Source organism: Geotrypetes seraphini, chromosome 4 (genome assembly GCF_902459505.1).
Source record: "Geotrypetes seraphini chromosome 4, aGeoSer1.1, whole genome shotgun sequence".
Lineage (NCBI taxonomy): Eukaryota > Metazoa > Chordata > Amphibia > Gymnophiona > Dermophiidae > Geotrypetes > Geotrypetes seraphini.
In genome coordinates, this window is record NC_047087.1 from 274,841,756 (window position 1) to 274,856,885 (window position 15,130).

A 15,130-nucleotide genomic window follows, 5' to 3' on the forward strand; every position below is an offset into this window, starting at 1 on the left:
TGACATCGCTGCCTTTCGTCGATCGAGTCAGTCATGAAGTCCATTGGAACAACTGGTACAGATGATATGTGGAGCCCAAGCCATTTCCTGGTCACCCAGTGGACAGCCAAAGTATAATTTGTATGCATTACATTACATTAGTGATTTCTATTCCGCCTGTGCCTTGCGGTTCTAAGCGGATTACAAATTAGAAGATATCTGGACATTTCCGAGAGAATTACATAACAAAGATTCAAGTAATTACAGAATACAGTGGAGAATAAACAATACATTCGGGTAACAGAAGATAATTACATAACATTGAAGGAAGAAGTTTACTGGATACAGGTGGTGGTTGCTTATTTAGGTACCTTCTTCAGATGTACGATAATTGGGCGATGTGCTTTCGTCATGAATGAACCACAGACGTAACAGAAACTATCTGGATGATTAGTACAATGTCTTGGCATGATAAAGACTGATATTAATCACCATAAATAATGCCTTTAGCATAAAAAAATAAAGACAACTGTCGTTAACTCTCCTTATATGTTTATCCTATAAACGCATGATATATTGCCCAATTAACATTTATAATTATATATAATAAGCCTTACAAAAATGTGACGTACTAGTGAAAAGCTAAACACAGATTTGAAATCAGAATGAAAAATACTTTTTTCTGTCCGCTCTTAACTCTCTTGCCAGAGTCTCCTTGTCCATATGGCATTTCTTCTCCAAATTCATCATTCATCTTCTCTCTGCATTCCTATCCACCCTGTCCAATATCCCCTATTATTGTCCTTGCCCTTATCCTCCTGCTCTGATCAGCCATGCAAATAAGGTCATTAATATTGAAATGCCAGGTAAACTAGCAGAGCCAATGCACAAAAAAAGGTGATCGCTTTTAGCAATCCGAAAAAAGCGATTGGTAAGACCAGTGACTTTATCTGTCCTAGCTATAGTTCAGTGCTGAAATTATTATTATTTATATCATAATTTTTTTTTTAAGGGCATAGATTTTGTGTGTTACACACGCACAATATCTTCTCCATTTAAAAAAACCCCACAAAAATCCAAGCAAGCCGAGCCACCCCCTCCTCTTGACCATCCTGTCACACGATGACAGCCACCCCCACAAGAGACCAGAGGGATGCCTACTCCCTTCTACCTCAGTAACCCGCAGCCACGAAAATTGGCAGGAGGGATGCCCACTCCCTCCTGCCAGGCAAACCACGGCCCCCCCCTACATGGCAGTGAAAATGGCAGGAGGAATTCCCACTCCCTCCTGACAATGGAGGCCCCTCTTGAACTATCCTGTACCCTCCCCCCTCAAAAAAAAAAAAGGTAGGAGCGATGCCCACTTCTCTCCTACCACCGGATGCTCCCACGAATTACGAATCTCCCCCCATACCTTTGTCAGAAGTTGAGAGCAGGAGGAAGACTCGGTCCCTCCGGCTCCAAGGCCCGTCAGTTCAAAATGGCATCATGAGATGCACGGGGAGGGGGCCTAAGGCCCTGATTAGCCTCCAAAGCCACACTTTGAGCATTTCAGCCTGTGTCTACTGTAACATGTACCCCCTCCTGATGAAGGAAATGAAACCCGGGTCAAGAGGTCACAGCACACCTTTTTTCCTTGTGGAGTTGCTTGAGTTATGAGTACAAATCTGGTATTGCCGAGGTCATTGGGGACCTGCTGACCGTCTGACACAGAGTGAAAATTCACATCAATACACAGATAAGCTTTATTGTTTTGTTTTATATTTAATTTAGTAAGTCACTTTGCATACCCGGTGGTTATATACCATATTTTAATTAAGGTAGTCGGGACAGTGAAATACCATGATGGTCCCAGAGGCAACACCGGTTTGGTTTATCTTTTAACCATCATGGTTGGGGGGTCTGAGTATTTCCCTCACATTGAATAATTTATAAGTATGTTAATTGAACACTGATATCTCAGTAAGTACGTGAATAACATGAAGAAAGAACTGGTGAAATTTGAAGAATGGTCTGAAATTTGGCAGCTAAAATTTAATGCTAAGAAACGCAAGGTCATGCATTTGGGCTGCAAAAACCTAAGGGAACCGTACAGGGGTGAAGAACTTATGTGCATTACAGAAGAGCAGGACTTGGGTGTGATGGTATGTGATGATCTTAAGGTGGCCAAACAGGTTGAAAAGGTAACGGCAAAAGCTAGAAGGATGCTAGGGTGCATAAGGAGAGAAATGGCCAGTAGGAAAAAGGAGGTATTGATGCCCCTGTATAAGAATCTAGTGAGACCTCATTTAGAATACTGTGTACAATTCTGGAGGCCGTACCTTCAAAAAGATATAAAAAGAATGGAGTTGGTCCAGAAGAAGGCTACTATAATTGTACGTGGTCTTTGTCATAAGGCATATGGGGACAGACTTAAAGATTTCAATCTGTATACTTTGGAGGAAAGGCAGGAGAGGGGAAATATAATAGAGACGTTTAAATATGGTGTAAATGCGCATGAGTCATGTCTTTTTCATTTGAAAGGAAGCTCTGGAATGAGGACATAGGACAGGGGTGTCAAAGTCCCTCCTCAAGGGCCGCAATCCAGTCGGGTTTTCAGGATTTCCCCAATGAATATGCACGAGATCTATTAGCATACAATGAAAGCAGTGCATGCAAATAGATCTCATGCATATTTATTGAGGAAATCCTAAAAACCCGACTGGATTGCAGCCCTCGAGGAGGGACTTTGACAACCCTGGCATAGGATGAAGTTAAGAGGTGTTAGGCTCAGGAGAAATCTAAGAAAATACTTATTTACAGAAAGGGTGGTAGATGTGTGGAACAGTCTCCCAGTAAAGGTGGTGGAGACAGAGACTGTGTCTGAATTCAAGAAAGCCTGGGATCGGCAAGCGGGATTTCTTAGAGAGAGGAAGATATAATGGTTGCTGCGGATGGCAGAATGGATGGGCCATTTGGCCTTTATCTGCCATCATATTTCTATGTTTCTTCCTCCAGTCGAGTGGTTAGAAATATCCAAGCTTTGCAGCTTGTGGCAGCTCAAGGACATAGCTGCTAGCTGCAGAATTTGGAAACTTCTAGCTGCCAGACCAGAGGATGTGGTCTTCAACTGGCAGGGCTTCAGGATCTCCACCAAGGGAGGTGGCTAATTTTTTTTTTTTTGGAGGGGGAGACCTGGGCCAGTGACTTCCATATATTCAGTACAAAAAAAGTGCATATCTGTTTTTATTTCTCCAGTATTGTAATACTTGTTGAGTTTAATTTCTTGGGGTTTCCAGTTCAATTTCTATTTGTGATCTCTTGTTCTGTATTGGTAAAGATCAGTCTGTGTTTTGTGTGTGACTAAGTCATTTAAAGTTATTTTATGTGTGGTAGCAATGGCAGGTCAGGAGGGAGGGAGGGAGCAGGGAGGCGAGGGGATCAGGGTACCCTCCTTAATTTCTGCCCTGAGCCTCAGCATGTCTAAAATTAGCCCTGGCTGTCAGTCAAAGCCATGCTGCCTTCAGCTGATGCAGGCTCCCTTTCTCCTGCTATGTCCCTCCTTCTCTGACACAACTTTCTGTTGCATCAGAGGAGGAGGGATGTGGCAGAGGAAAGGAAGCCTATATGGCCTCAACTCTGGCAGCTATAAAGGTTTGCAGTCTGGCAGGGGAGGGGGGAGATGGAGGGTGAGAGATACCAGACTGGGCCAGGACATGCTGTGCGTAGAATCAAAGAGAAAGAGACCTGCCAGTCCATAGAGAAGCAGCCACCAATGTGTGTGACAAGCACCTTTAGGTTTCTGAGCTGGAGAAGACATGCAAAGTATGTGTGTGCCACATGCTTTGCATGTCTGTTACAGCAACTTTCTTTGTCCCGGCAATAGCCTATTTGAAAAATCTTCATAACTTCCTAGCTCTATTCTTTTCCCAGTACTTCTCCTTTTTTTTTTTTTTTTTTACTTAATTGCTAAACATTCCTGTGGCAACATACATAAAATTGTCATGCCAATATAATTATGTGACTTCTTTCACTGTCTACCTATTGAAGTGGAGGAGTCATTGCCCTAGTTACAAAATAAGTACCTCTCTATAATATGGTAACCATTTTGATTGCGTAAACCACATAGATAAAGCAGTATTCAAGTCCCATCTCCATTTACCCCTATTGCTCTTCCCATCCCCATTAGCAGCTGCAGGCAGGAAGTACCTATCCTTGGTTACAGAAGCTTCCTCCTCTCTGAAGCCCTTAGTCCAGTATCTCTCAAACTGTGTTCCATGAAATTCCGGGCGTGCCATGAGAGATTCCAGAATTTTACTTTATTTCTAAAAATTCCCTCCATAAGTATACACTAAAATAGATGGCATATATGTTGAATATGCAAGAGTCTGCCAATGTTATGAGCGTCTGTGTGCAAATACTGTTAATCACAGCTTACTCCTTTGTACTCTGTCCTTGAATGGATTCCGTGAATCTGTTCTTTCCTGGTTTGCCTCCTACCTCTCCCAACGCACCTTTAGTGTATGTGTTGGTGGGTCCTCTTCTGCTGCTACCCTGCTAGCGGTTGGTGTACCCCAGGGTTCTGTCTTAGGACCTCTTCTCTGTCTACACCTCTTCCTTCAGTGCCCTGATCTTCTCCCATGGCTTCCAGTATCACCTATATGCTGATGACTCCCAGAATTACCTCACTACAACTGAAATTTCACCTAAAGTCCAAGAAAAAGTTTCTGCCTGATTGGCTGACATTGCTGCCTGGATGTCCTGCCATCATCTGAAACTAAATATGCCCAAGAATGAGCTGCTCCTAAACCCTCTGCTCCTCCTCCTGTCTCCATCTCAGTAAATAATATTCTCATTGTTCCAGTCTCCTATGCTCGCAACCTTGGAGTTGTCTTCAACTCCAACCTCTCATTTTCTACGCATATCCAACAAGCTGCTAAGACCTGTCACTTCTATCTTTTCAATATCACTAAAATTTGCCCCTGCCTCTCTGGACCCTTGTCCACACTCTTGTAACCTCACACTTAGATTACTGCAATCTACTTCTAACTGGTCTCCTGTAGTGTTGCTTCTCCCCCTTGCAATCTGTGCAAAACTCTGCTGTACGACTGATCTTTCTCCAACCTCGCAACGCTCATGTCATCCCTCTCCTTAAGTCACTTCACTGGCTCCCCTATCTGCCTTCGCATACAGTTCAAGCTCCTATTGCTGACCTACAAAAGTGTGTTCATTCTGCTGCCCCTCAATATCTCTCCTCTCTTCTCTCTCCTTATACACCTCCCAGAGAACTCCGTTCCTCAGATAAGCCGTTCTTAGCTTAACTCTTCTCCTCCACTGCCAATTCCAGACTTTGTTCCTTTCATCTAGCTGCTTGGAATAAATTACCTGAGTTTGTCCACCAATCCCCTTCCCTTATTTTGTTTAAAAGCAGACTGAAAACCCACCTTTTTGATATAGCCTTCAATCCTTAACCCTACTCCACTGCCCACCATCCCAGCCAGCTGATTAACCGTTCCCCTTAACTGTATGGTGTTTGTCTGTCCTGGCTGTTTAATTTGTAAGCTCTTTCGAGCAGGGACTGTTTTCTTCTTTGTGACGCTGTACAGTGCTGCATACGTCTGATAGCGGTATAGAAATAATTAATACCGTGTTTCCCTGAAAATAAGATCTATCCTGAAAATAAGCCCTAGCATGATTTTCGGAGTAGGTCTTAATATAAGCTCTATCCACGAAAATAAGCCCTAGTCGCCGGCAGCAGCAGCACTCCTCCTACAACCCTTCCATTGCTGATGACGTCATCAGCAATGCGGCAGAGGAACACCCGGATGTGAGAAAGCTGCAATGGGACCTGTGCTGCCGATGATACAGTTTGTTATAAGGTACTGTATTTCAGTCTCGCGGTTAGATGGGTGGGAGAGATAAAAGGGTCAGCAGGGAGAGGGAGGTGCGCAGTGGTGGCACGGGGGATAGGAGGGATTAAAAATGCTTCACAGAGGGTTGGGAGGAAGGGAGGGATATAAGCTGCACGGGTTCTGCTGCACAAGGGGAGAGAGGAAAATAGGCTGCAATGGTTCTGCTGCACAGGGAGATGGGAGGGAGGGGGGAGGGATAGAAAAATACTGCACAAGGGGATGGGTGAGAGGGAAGGAAAGATGTTGTACAAGTGGGGAGGGGAAGAAAAGAAAAGTATTGGGTGAGAGGGTTGGCGGGGTTCTGCTGCATGAGGGGATGGGAGGGAGGGAGGGAGGGACAGAAAGATGCTGCACAAGGGGATGGGTGAGAGAGGAGGAAAGATGCTGCACATGGGGGGGGGGGAAGAAAGGAAAGAAGAATTTGGGTGGAGGAGAGATGAAAAAGATAATATATATAACTGGATAAGACTTCTCAGTATGCAAATAAGAAAAATATATATCTAACTTGTAAAATAAGTAAAGTGTTCACATACACTCAGAATTGTGAAATTTGACCAAGAGTATTAGCTCCTATAGCCAAACCCACCCATTCACTTGAAGATCTGTCCCCCCCTGAAGGCCTGCCTGTCCCCCCTGAAGGCCTGCACCCAAGGCCTGCCTGTCCTTCCTGAAAGCCTGTACAATCCCCGAAGCCTGTATAACCCCCGGAGCAATCCCCCCCCCCCCCCCGGAAGGCCTGCTTGTTCCCCCTGGCCTCCCAGCATCGATTTACCTCATTTAATCAGCCTGCATAAGATCGCTAGTGTTAGCGATCTTTGCAAGCTGCCGTTGAGTCTTCCGAGCTCTCTTCTCTCTGCCGCAGACCCGCCCCCTCCTCTGACATCAGAGGAGGGGCGGGACCGCAGCAGAGAGAAGACAGCTTGGAAGACCTGACGGCAGCTTGCAAAGATCGTTAACACTCGCGATCTTATGCAGGCTGATTAAATGGGGTAAATCGATATCGAGAGGCCAGGGGGGAAGCCGGACAGAAGCACTGACACTCCCCACTCGCTCTCTAAAGAAGGAGCGGCAGCGGCCGGCCAGCAAGAGGCAGCGCTGCCGATCCTGCTTTAGGGGGCGAGGGGGGAGGGTCAGACACCGAATCGGGAGGCCAATTTTTTTGGCTTTTGAATCGATTCAAACCGATTCACCCGAAATGAATCGGTGAATCGATTCGAATCATGAATCGGGCAGCACTAGTCAGCACCGCACCCTTTATCTCTTTTGCTGCTCTTGCCCCCCTCTGATCCAGCATCTTTTTTCCCCTTTTGGTCCAGTGTGTCTACCCCTCTCCCCAGTTCAATGTCTCTTTCTCTCTCCCCTCGCAGATCCAGAATCTCTCCCCTCTCCATACCTGGGTCCTGCCTCACCCCCCAGGTCTAGCATCTCTTTCCCTTCCTCAGGTCCAGCATCTATTTTCTTCTTTCACCCCATTCCCCCCCCCAGGTTCATCATCTCTCCCCCTCTCTTCTTCCCTGATTCGGTCTCTCTCTCCTCCTTTCCTTTTTCCCATAGGTCTAGCATCTGTCCCACACCACCCACTGGTCCTCCAGCCTGATATAGAACCTTCCCTCTGCTCTCTCCTCTCTACCTTCCCTCCAGCAGTCCCCCTTCCACAACCCCCTTCCACAAGTGTAGCACCTCTTCCCCTTCCCTCCAGATCCAGCTGCTCTCTCCCTTTCCTTCAGTTCCAACCTTCCCCCCCCCCCCCCCCCCGTGGTCCCAGCACATCTCTCCCTTTCTTCCTGCACCAGCCCTCTCATGCGGGTCCAGCATCTTTTTCTCTTCTCTCCAGCTCCAGCCCCCATCCTGTGGATCCAGGAGCTCTCCTTCTCCCCAAGGGCTCCAGCCAGCCAGCCCCCCCCATGAGTCAAGCCCTTCCTTCCAGCTCCAGCCCCCCTCCTTTCCTCCAGTTCCAGCCACAGGAAGTTGCATCAGAGGCGGCGGAATGGAGGTCTGCAGCTGGCCAGAGGCAGCCTGTCTTCAGTGTTGCTGCTGCCACTTTCTCCTCCTTTGCCACCTTGGTACTCAACTGTTCCTTTAAGTAATGGCACTGGACAGAAGCCCGCGCGGTTTCAAAGAGGACAGAGGAGTTGGAAGAAGCCTAATGTGTAGCTGTGCAACTCCCCCTCTGGCTGTGCCATTGGGAAGGGGTACAGTGATTTAAGAAATGCAGATAAGGTGGCGTGTGTCATGGAAAGTAAGCTGGAGAACGATGAATGAGGTAGGTTGGGAAACAGGTTGAGGGCTGTATAAAGGTGAATGGAGTTGTGAATGCTATGGGGGTGGATGGAGAAAGCAAAGTGGATGGGGCATGTGTGTCATGGGGGGTGAGCTGGAGACACATAGACTGGGGCATGGATGGGCTGAAGAAAGTGTGTCTATCTGTCTCTGGGAGGGCTGGCAAAAATGGCTGGAATATGTGTATGCAACAAAATCAAACAGCATATCAGTCCCAAATGAAGAAATCTGATTTATTGATATCAAATATCAAAAACATGTCATAGCCACATTTCACCCACAGGTTGCTCCCCACAGGTAGAAACTGCAGGGGAAAGACAAACACAACCCCTGTCAATTAGCACTTCTAATACATAAAGCAACCAGGAAATGACATCAGAAGGGAGCTGAGGCCGGCATGAACAACAAATGGAAGATGCTGCTTGTGTCAGCGAACATTTAAAGAGATACACAGTGAGGGGGGTGAAGAGGAGGATAGGCGCCAGCATCAGTGCTCACTGTGAAGACGGTGCATAGGGCGGTGTGCCCCCCCCACCCCCCGCCATTGCTTGGGGACAGAGTAAGGGCCTTGTTGATAGTTAGGAAGAGAGCATAGGGAGGGCACTGAAGGTTGATGAGGGAGATTAAAATTAGATGTATTCACCCTGGAGAAGTGGTAGAGAAAACTAGGGACTGAACTTACCAGGGGAAGGAATTCCAGCTAAGGCAGGCACGGAGAAGGTATAACCTGGAGGGAAACTGTTGTAGTTGTAGTAGGAGGATATTTCAAGCCTTGGGAGGGGGAAAGAAGGGTTACCGTATTTTCTTCTGCAAAATCCCGAATACATAACCCCGCCCCATTCTGCCTCCAGTCCCACCCCCACACAGCCTCCTCTCTTCCCCGACAAGCTCCAGCTGCATCTGGAGGGCCCAGAGAATGCACGGATGTGTGTGTCGTCATCTGTGCATGCTCAGAGGTCCTCCAGATGCGGCTAAAAAGAGGACATGTCTGGGTTTTCCTGGACGTCTGGTAACCCTAATAATGGGGGGGATTCTGAAAAAAAACATTACAAATAAAGTGTGCATAATTTACATAATTTTAAAATACTGTGCACAGAATTTTCAATTCTTTTGCACAGAATTCCTCCAGAAATAAAGAACTCAGCAGTTTTATACTGCTACAATCCCCCCCTTTTTTTTTTTTTTTTTTTGCAATGAGAAATGGGAGGAGGGCTATACAAATGAAAATCTGTGATTACATGGTGGAAGAAAGGCTCTCATACAATTTCTCTTTTGCTGATGGTTGTAAAAAGCACTGAGAGTAATGACATACAGTATTTGGTCTAAAGCACACATGCTTTCTCCATGCTCCCCCAGTCTTGCTAATCAACATAAATAAACAGTTCATTTGCAAGATATAATTAAATATCACATTCTATCCCCACAACATTATGTCATCATTAAAAAGTGAAACTATAGCAAGTTTAATTATTAACAGAAAAATATTGTGACTACACAAGTGTACTGTGTGATTAAAAAAATATAGCACAGTTAATAGCCACAAGTCTAGGAAAAGATACATATGTATACTAATGTCTTGCATTAATCATTCATTGTATCCCTGATTTTATACATATCTATCTACTATATATATATATATATATTCAGACTGTGTGAGACAGCCGGCTATCTCCCATGGTTGGCGGTGAAACCAGAAATTCAACGCCAGTGCCATTTTGGGGAAATGGAATTGAAGTTCGGGGGGGTTTTGGACAGCTGAGACATCACCAGCTAAGACGATGTTTATCAGCCTGCAGCTAAGTCCTATCAGCCAAAGACAGACCTGTTTTTAGGCAGGCCTATCTGGCCGCTGAACTTAACTGTCGAGCCACTGAATGCTGGCGGTGACCGGCTATGTAGAACCAACTTTCCTTTAGAGAAAAGGCTCCCAAGTAGGTGCCCCTTAATAGAATTTCCCTCCACAAGTGTAAATTTTATAAGGAAGCACCTTGTTTTAGGTGCTAAGAATACAAGCAAATGACAGTAACTTGATCACATGAGCAAGTAAATGGGCACAATTCCTTGGGCACAATTTTATATGTATGTGCATGGAATCACTGGCGCATACTTTGCCGGTGGGCTTGCACATGGTTGGAGTTTGGGTGGAACACACATAGATGACAAAATCCTGGAATTTATGGATTTTCTCTAGAAATCTAGACACAGGTTATGCTACATACAATATACTACTATCTTACAAGAGGCTTACTTTTCTTTATAAATAGTGCCGAAGTAGGCAAGTAAGGGGGGAATTCTATAAATGACACTCAAAATTTGGTGCTGGGAAAAAAAATTGGCACAAAACACAATCATGCTTAGCGCGAATTCCCACACCAAACTTTGGATGCCAGTCTTAAACTTGCTGAAACCTTTTGTAAATGCTGGCACTCAAGTTAGATGTGCGGAGGCAGAATTCTGTTACGCATGCAACTTTTCGGAAAGTAAATGACCAAGGCCCCTTCTGAGTTACACACTAGTAGAATTAGATACCATGCCTTATAGAATCTTAATGTTCCACAAGTATAAAATAGTATCTATTATAAATTTGCAAGATTTATAATCAAAAACTTTAATATCAATTTTGGCGAAGTCTTCAGAATGTGCCTCCAATCAGCCAAGTGTTTCCATGGCTGAGTCACTCCGTCGGCATACTCATTCTCATCAGACCTTCTTGTGAAATTTTTGTTTCAAAGTAAATATAAACTTAACTAATATAAAACAATAAACAATTTTGTTACTTAGCTTGGTTCTGCATCAAATCTGCATGAACGCTATGTTGATTCTCCATGAATGTCGGGTGAGGATCTGTCAGTTTGACATGTTTAGCTTTGCGGCTTTCTCAAGAAAGAGTCCCCCCCCTTCAGTCTTATTCCACAGCATCCAGATTCATATACTTTAGTCAAGAAAGATCTTAGTCTTAAACTACAGTACCAAACAATCTCTTACAATATATAACTTCTTGCAAGATCTTCAGAAGTACTTCCCATGGGCTTTCAATTGTGCTCCAAAAGATATAATGTGCTCAATCTTGTGTCGCTCTTGTGCTCAGCGACACAACATAAATTATACAAATGTTATTTACTTCATTTTAAAATATTCACTAGTTGAGAATGGAAATATTTAATTTAAAAAATTGCTTGATCAAATGACGAATTGAGCACATTACATCTTGTGGAGCACAATTGAGAGCCCATGCAAAGCACTTCTGAAGATCTTGCAAGAAGTTATATATTGTAAGAGATTGTTTGGTACTGTGGTTTCTCATTACAACAGTACCGTGTTTGAAAACGAATTGTATTTTTATGCCTTATAGAATAGACTGCAGTCAATTTTAGCCAAGAATAGAACACATGCAAATTTTAATGGCTGAAAATTAACTTCAGTAACTGATTGTTAGCATCCAATTATTTTGCACATGCATCTCAGAAGCACGTCTGAATTTTGGCACACAAATCCAGGTACCATATATAGAATCTGGGGGTTACTTTTAAGTTTAATGTATGTATTTGCCATTCTGGGACAGACCAAAGGTCCATTAAGCTCAGTATCCTGTTTCCAACAGTGACCAATCCAGGTCACAAGTACCTGGCAAGATTCCAAAAGAATAAAACAGATTTTATTCTACTAATTCTAGAAATGTGCATCTCCTTATATAATTATCCTCCAAGTGGCCCAAAAAATTTGAGAGAGACATTTAATGATTAAGTTACAAAATTTAATACCACAAATGCTTTTGAATGTTGACCTTCTAGTGTCTATAGTCTCAGATGGCATTTCTGCTTTCAGTTACATACTTTAAAAGAATACTATTTGTTTGAATTTGTTTACTGCGTTTTTGAAAAAACCTACCTAAGACAGTGTACAGTAAGGCCTAGATTCTCTATAGGGCACTCTCTTGTCAATCACACAATAGCACCCTATAGATAATCGTGCCTCCGTGAAAGGTAGGTGCTAGAAATATAGGCCAGGGTTTTTGGGCCTACATTTCTGGCGCCTATCTTTATCGTGAATTGCACCTACATAGGCACTTTAGGCTGCCTAACGACACTTTTGGCATTAGTCAAGCCCATAGTTGTGTCTGGTTGACTAAAGCGCCTACGTAGGCGCAATTCTGAAGCACATTATTTAAGAGCCGGTCGGTGCTTTAACAGTGCCATTTTAAACGGTGTTTGTTACTTAACTTAGGCACCAGTAGAGCGCCTACTGCATTTCTAGAATTTCCCCCTAAGTGTAAACTGAGCACACGGCAAGTTACTTACAAGATTCCCGTAATACTTTCGCATATAGCATAATTAGGGGCTCCTTTTACATAGGTGCGCTAGCTTTTTTAGCGCACGCACCGGATTAGCGCGTGTTACCCAAAAAACTACCACCAGCTCAAGAGGAGGCGGTAGCGGCTAGCGCGTGGGGCAATTTAGCGCACGCTATTTTGTGCATTAAGGCCCTAACGCACCTTTGTAAAAGGAGCCCTAAATCTCCACTGTTAAGTCTATCACAGTGGAACCTTAACAGAGTGCTAAAACTGACTTCAAGTCAGCCAGACATAATAAACAGGATTTGAGGCAGAAGCCCAAAACTAGTGCCAAATTGCTAAAGAGATCCTCAGACATTTTGGTTAAAGCATATAAAGTTTCAAACCAGCTCTTCAGAAACACCTAAAAATGGCTGCATAAAAGGTTCTAGATTTTCTCTATGATTTGCCTAGAATATTCCTCTGCAAAGGAGCTCACATGAACTCATTTTGAAATAAGAATAGGAAAGCTTCTTACTCATATTTTCAACGTTAGATGGTGTGGTAACATTGCTTTCAGTCCATGTTTCAGGAAATTTTAGGAAGATAATGCACAGAAGCAAAAATGAATAAAATTGTTCCATCATGGTTCTGTAAAACAGAAAAACAGCTACAGTTAAAATTTAGCATTAGGTAGAAATGAACTATTAATGACTTGGTTTAAATATATTTTCAGTTGTCCAGAGCAGGACACAACTTCTGTAAGTGCATATTTAAAGTCACCCTAGCTTCATAATCCACCAAGGGCTTATACTTGTAGTCCTTATCTGCCATTGCAATATCCTGTTTTGTATAGGTGATCTAGGTTGGCAAACAGCATATCCAAGATGGGATGTTCAGAGTTTACAGTATATTCTATAAGAGGCTCACTGAATGCTAACTCAAGACTACCTCTATGTCAGGAAGCAGGTGAAAGCCTGGCTCTTCTCCCAAGCCTTTAAAACATAGGGTGACTGACTAAACATTCATTTTGCACCTGGACTAGCTTGCCACACACATTGTAATTCCCCCCCCCTTTTACAAAACTGCGGAAGCAGTTTTTAGCACAGGCCAGTGCGCTGAATGCTCTGCACTGCTCCCAACTCTCATAGGAACTCTATGAGTTTTGGAAGCAGTGCAGCGCATTCAGAGTGCCAGCCTGTGCTAAAATGTACAAAAGTAGGGGGGGGGGGGCTTTAGCTCAGTTCCTTATATTTTGTTTTAACTGTTTAAAGAACTTACCTTGAATTTAGCCACCTTTCTATTTATCCCAATGGTCTCTGTATCACTCATGTTGCTCCATCTATATATCTGCACTTGGCCCCTCAGCTATTTGATAAGCATGTAGAACACCATTAGCATCATATCTGTGATTTGAATGTTCTAATGTGTGCTTCTTAGATGTTTCATAAGTATTGTGCTGAATTGTATTATACTCGTATATCTGTTATTTGAATTTCAATGTGTTAAATATATATATTTTTTATACTGTTTCATGGTAGATCTATTATTAACGGCCTCTTTTACAAAACCACGCGACAACAGCCCCAAAGCCCTTTAAATCTCTATGGGCTTCGGGGCCGTTAGCGCGGTTTTGTAAAAGAGGCCGTAAGTTTCAATTTGATGATTTTGTATTTACTTCATTTAGGGGTCCTTTTACTAAGGCACGCTAGTCATTTTAGCACACGCTAAACGCTAATGCGTTCATTATATTCTATGGCTGTATTTTACTATTTTATGTTGAACTATATTTGCTGAATCTCTTCATAAAAGTGGTTAATAAATTTCCAATAAATATATATTAGTAAAATAAATGAGCTCCTAAATTTATGTTCTTAACTTTGTGCTGCTTTTAGCCAAACTTAACAGTCCAAGTTAAAAATTCATCTTAATAAGTTTAAAAATTATGCTTATAAATTTAGGACTGCCCTTCATTTGTATAATTTATGAGCCTAATTTATGATTCTGGTAATACAATCATTGTTACGTTCATAACTTTCTTTCCTGCCCTAAAATCTGCTTCTCTTAAGTTAACTTTTTATGCTCCTAAATTTAGATGTTTACTGAAATTTTGAGTATAAATTTATGCAATCAGCCCTAGTAAATTTTCAGAGAGGCCAGTTTAGATGCATAAAGCTTTTGAATATCAGGACCTCTTTTATAAGGGAGCAGGATAAACACATTTATTTGGCACTATGTACCATGGGAACAACCATTTTACAAAAATACATGCTCGACAAAGAGAGGCATCACCTGATAACTTTGTATATATCAGTAGCACATCTTTACAAAACTGTACATCCAAAAGAAGCTAATTAAGAAATTGAATTACAAAACTCAGGGCCCCTTTTATCAAGCTATGCTAGAGGTTTTTAGCCTGAGCTGATGTGGTAAATGCTCTGACGCTCATAGAATTCCTATGAGCGTCAGAGCACTTACCTCACTGTCTGGCGCTAAAAACCCCTAGCGCAGCATGATAAAAGGGGACTCAATGTGTTTTCCTGTTTGAACTGCTTTTCAACAACGCAGCTGTAAGTCCAGTTCCACCCTTAATCACTCCTCTAAACTTCAGGTCCAAATAAGTGAAGGAGTAGTGGGTAGAGAACTGGATGCGACATCCAGGGTTCCTGGTTCAAATCCTGCTACTGACCCTTATGACCTTGGATAAAAT

The 15,130-nt window shown here is 43.2% G+C and overlaps 1 protein-coding gene across 10 annotated transcripts in view; it reads right to left on the minus strand.

Moving 5' to 3' along the window:
* PTPRE (protein tyrosine phosphatase receptor type E) overlaps nucleotides 1-15,130 on the minus strand; it is a 318,077-nt gene that overhangs the window by 145,581 nt on the left and 157,366 nt on the right. For all 10 annotated transcript variants that reach the window (XM_033941674.1, XM_033941670.1, XM_033941667.1 and 7 more), the window contains one exon: nucleotides 12,959-13,071. In XM_033941674.1, the coding sequence (XP_033797565.1) occupies nucleotides 12,959-13,071 (113 nt within the window). The remainder of the gene's footprint in view (nucleotides 1-12,958; nucleotides 13,072-15,130) is intronic.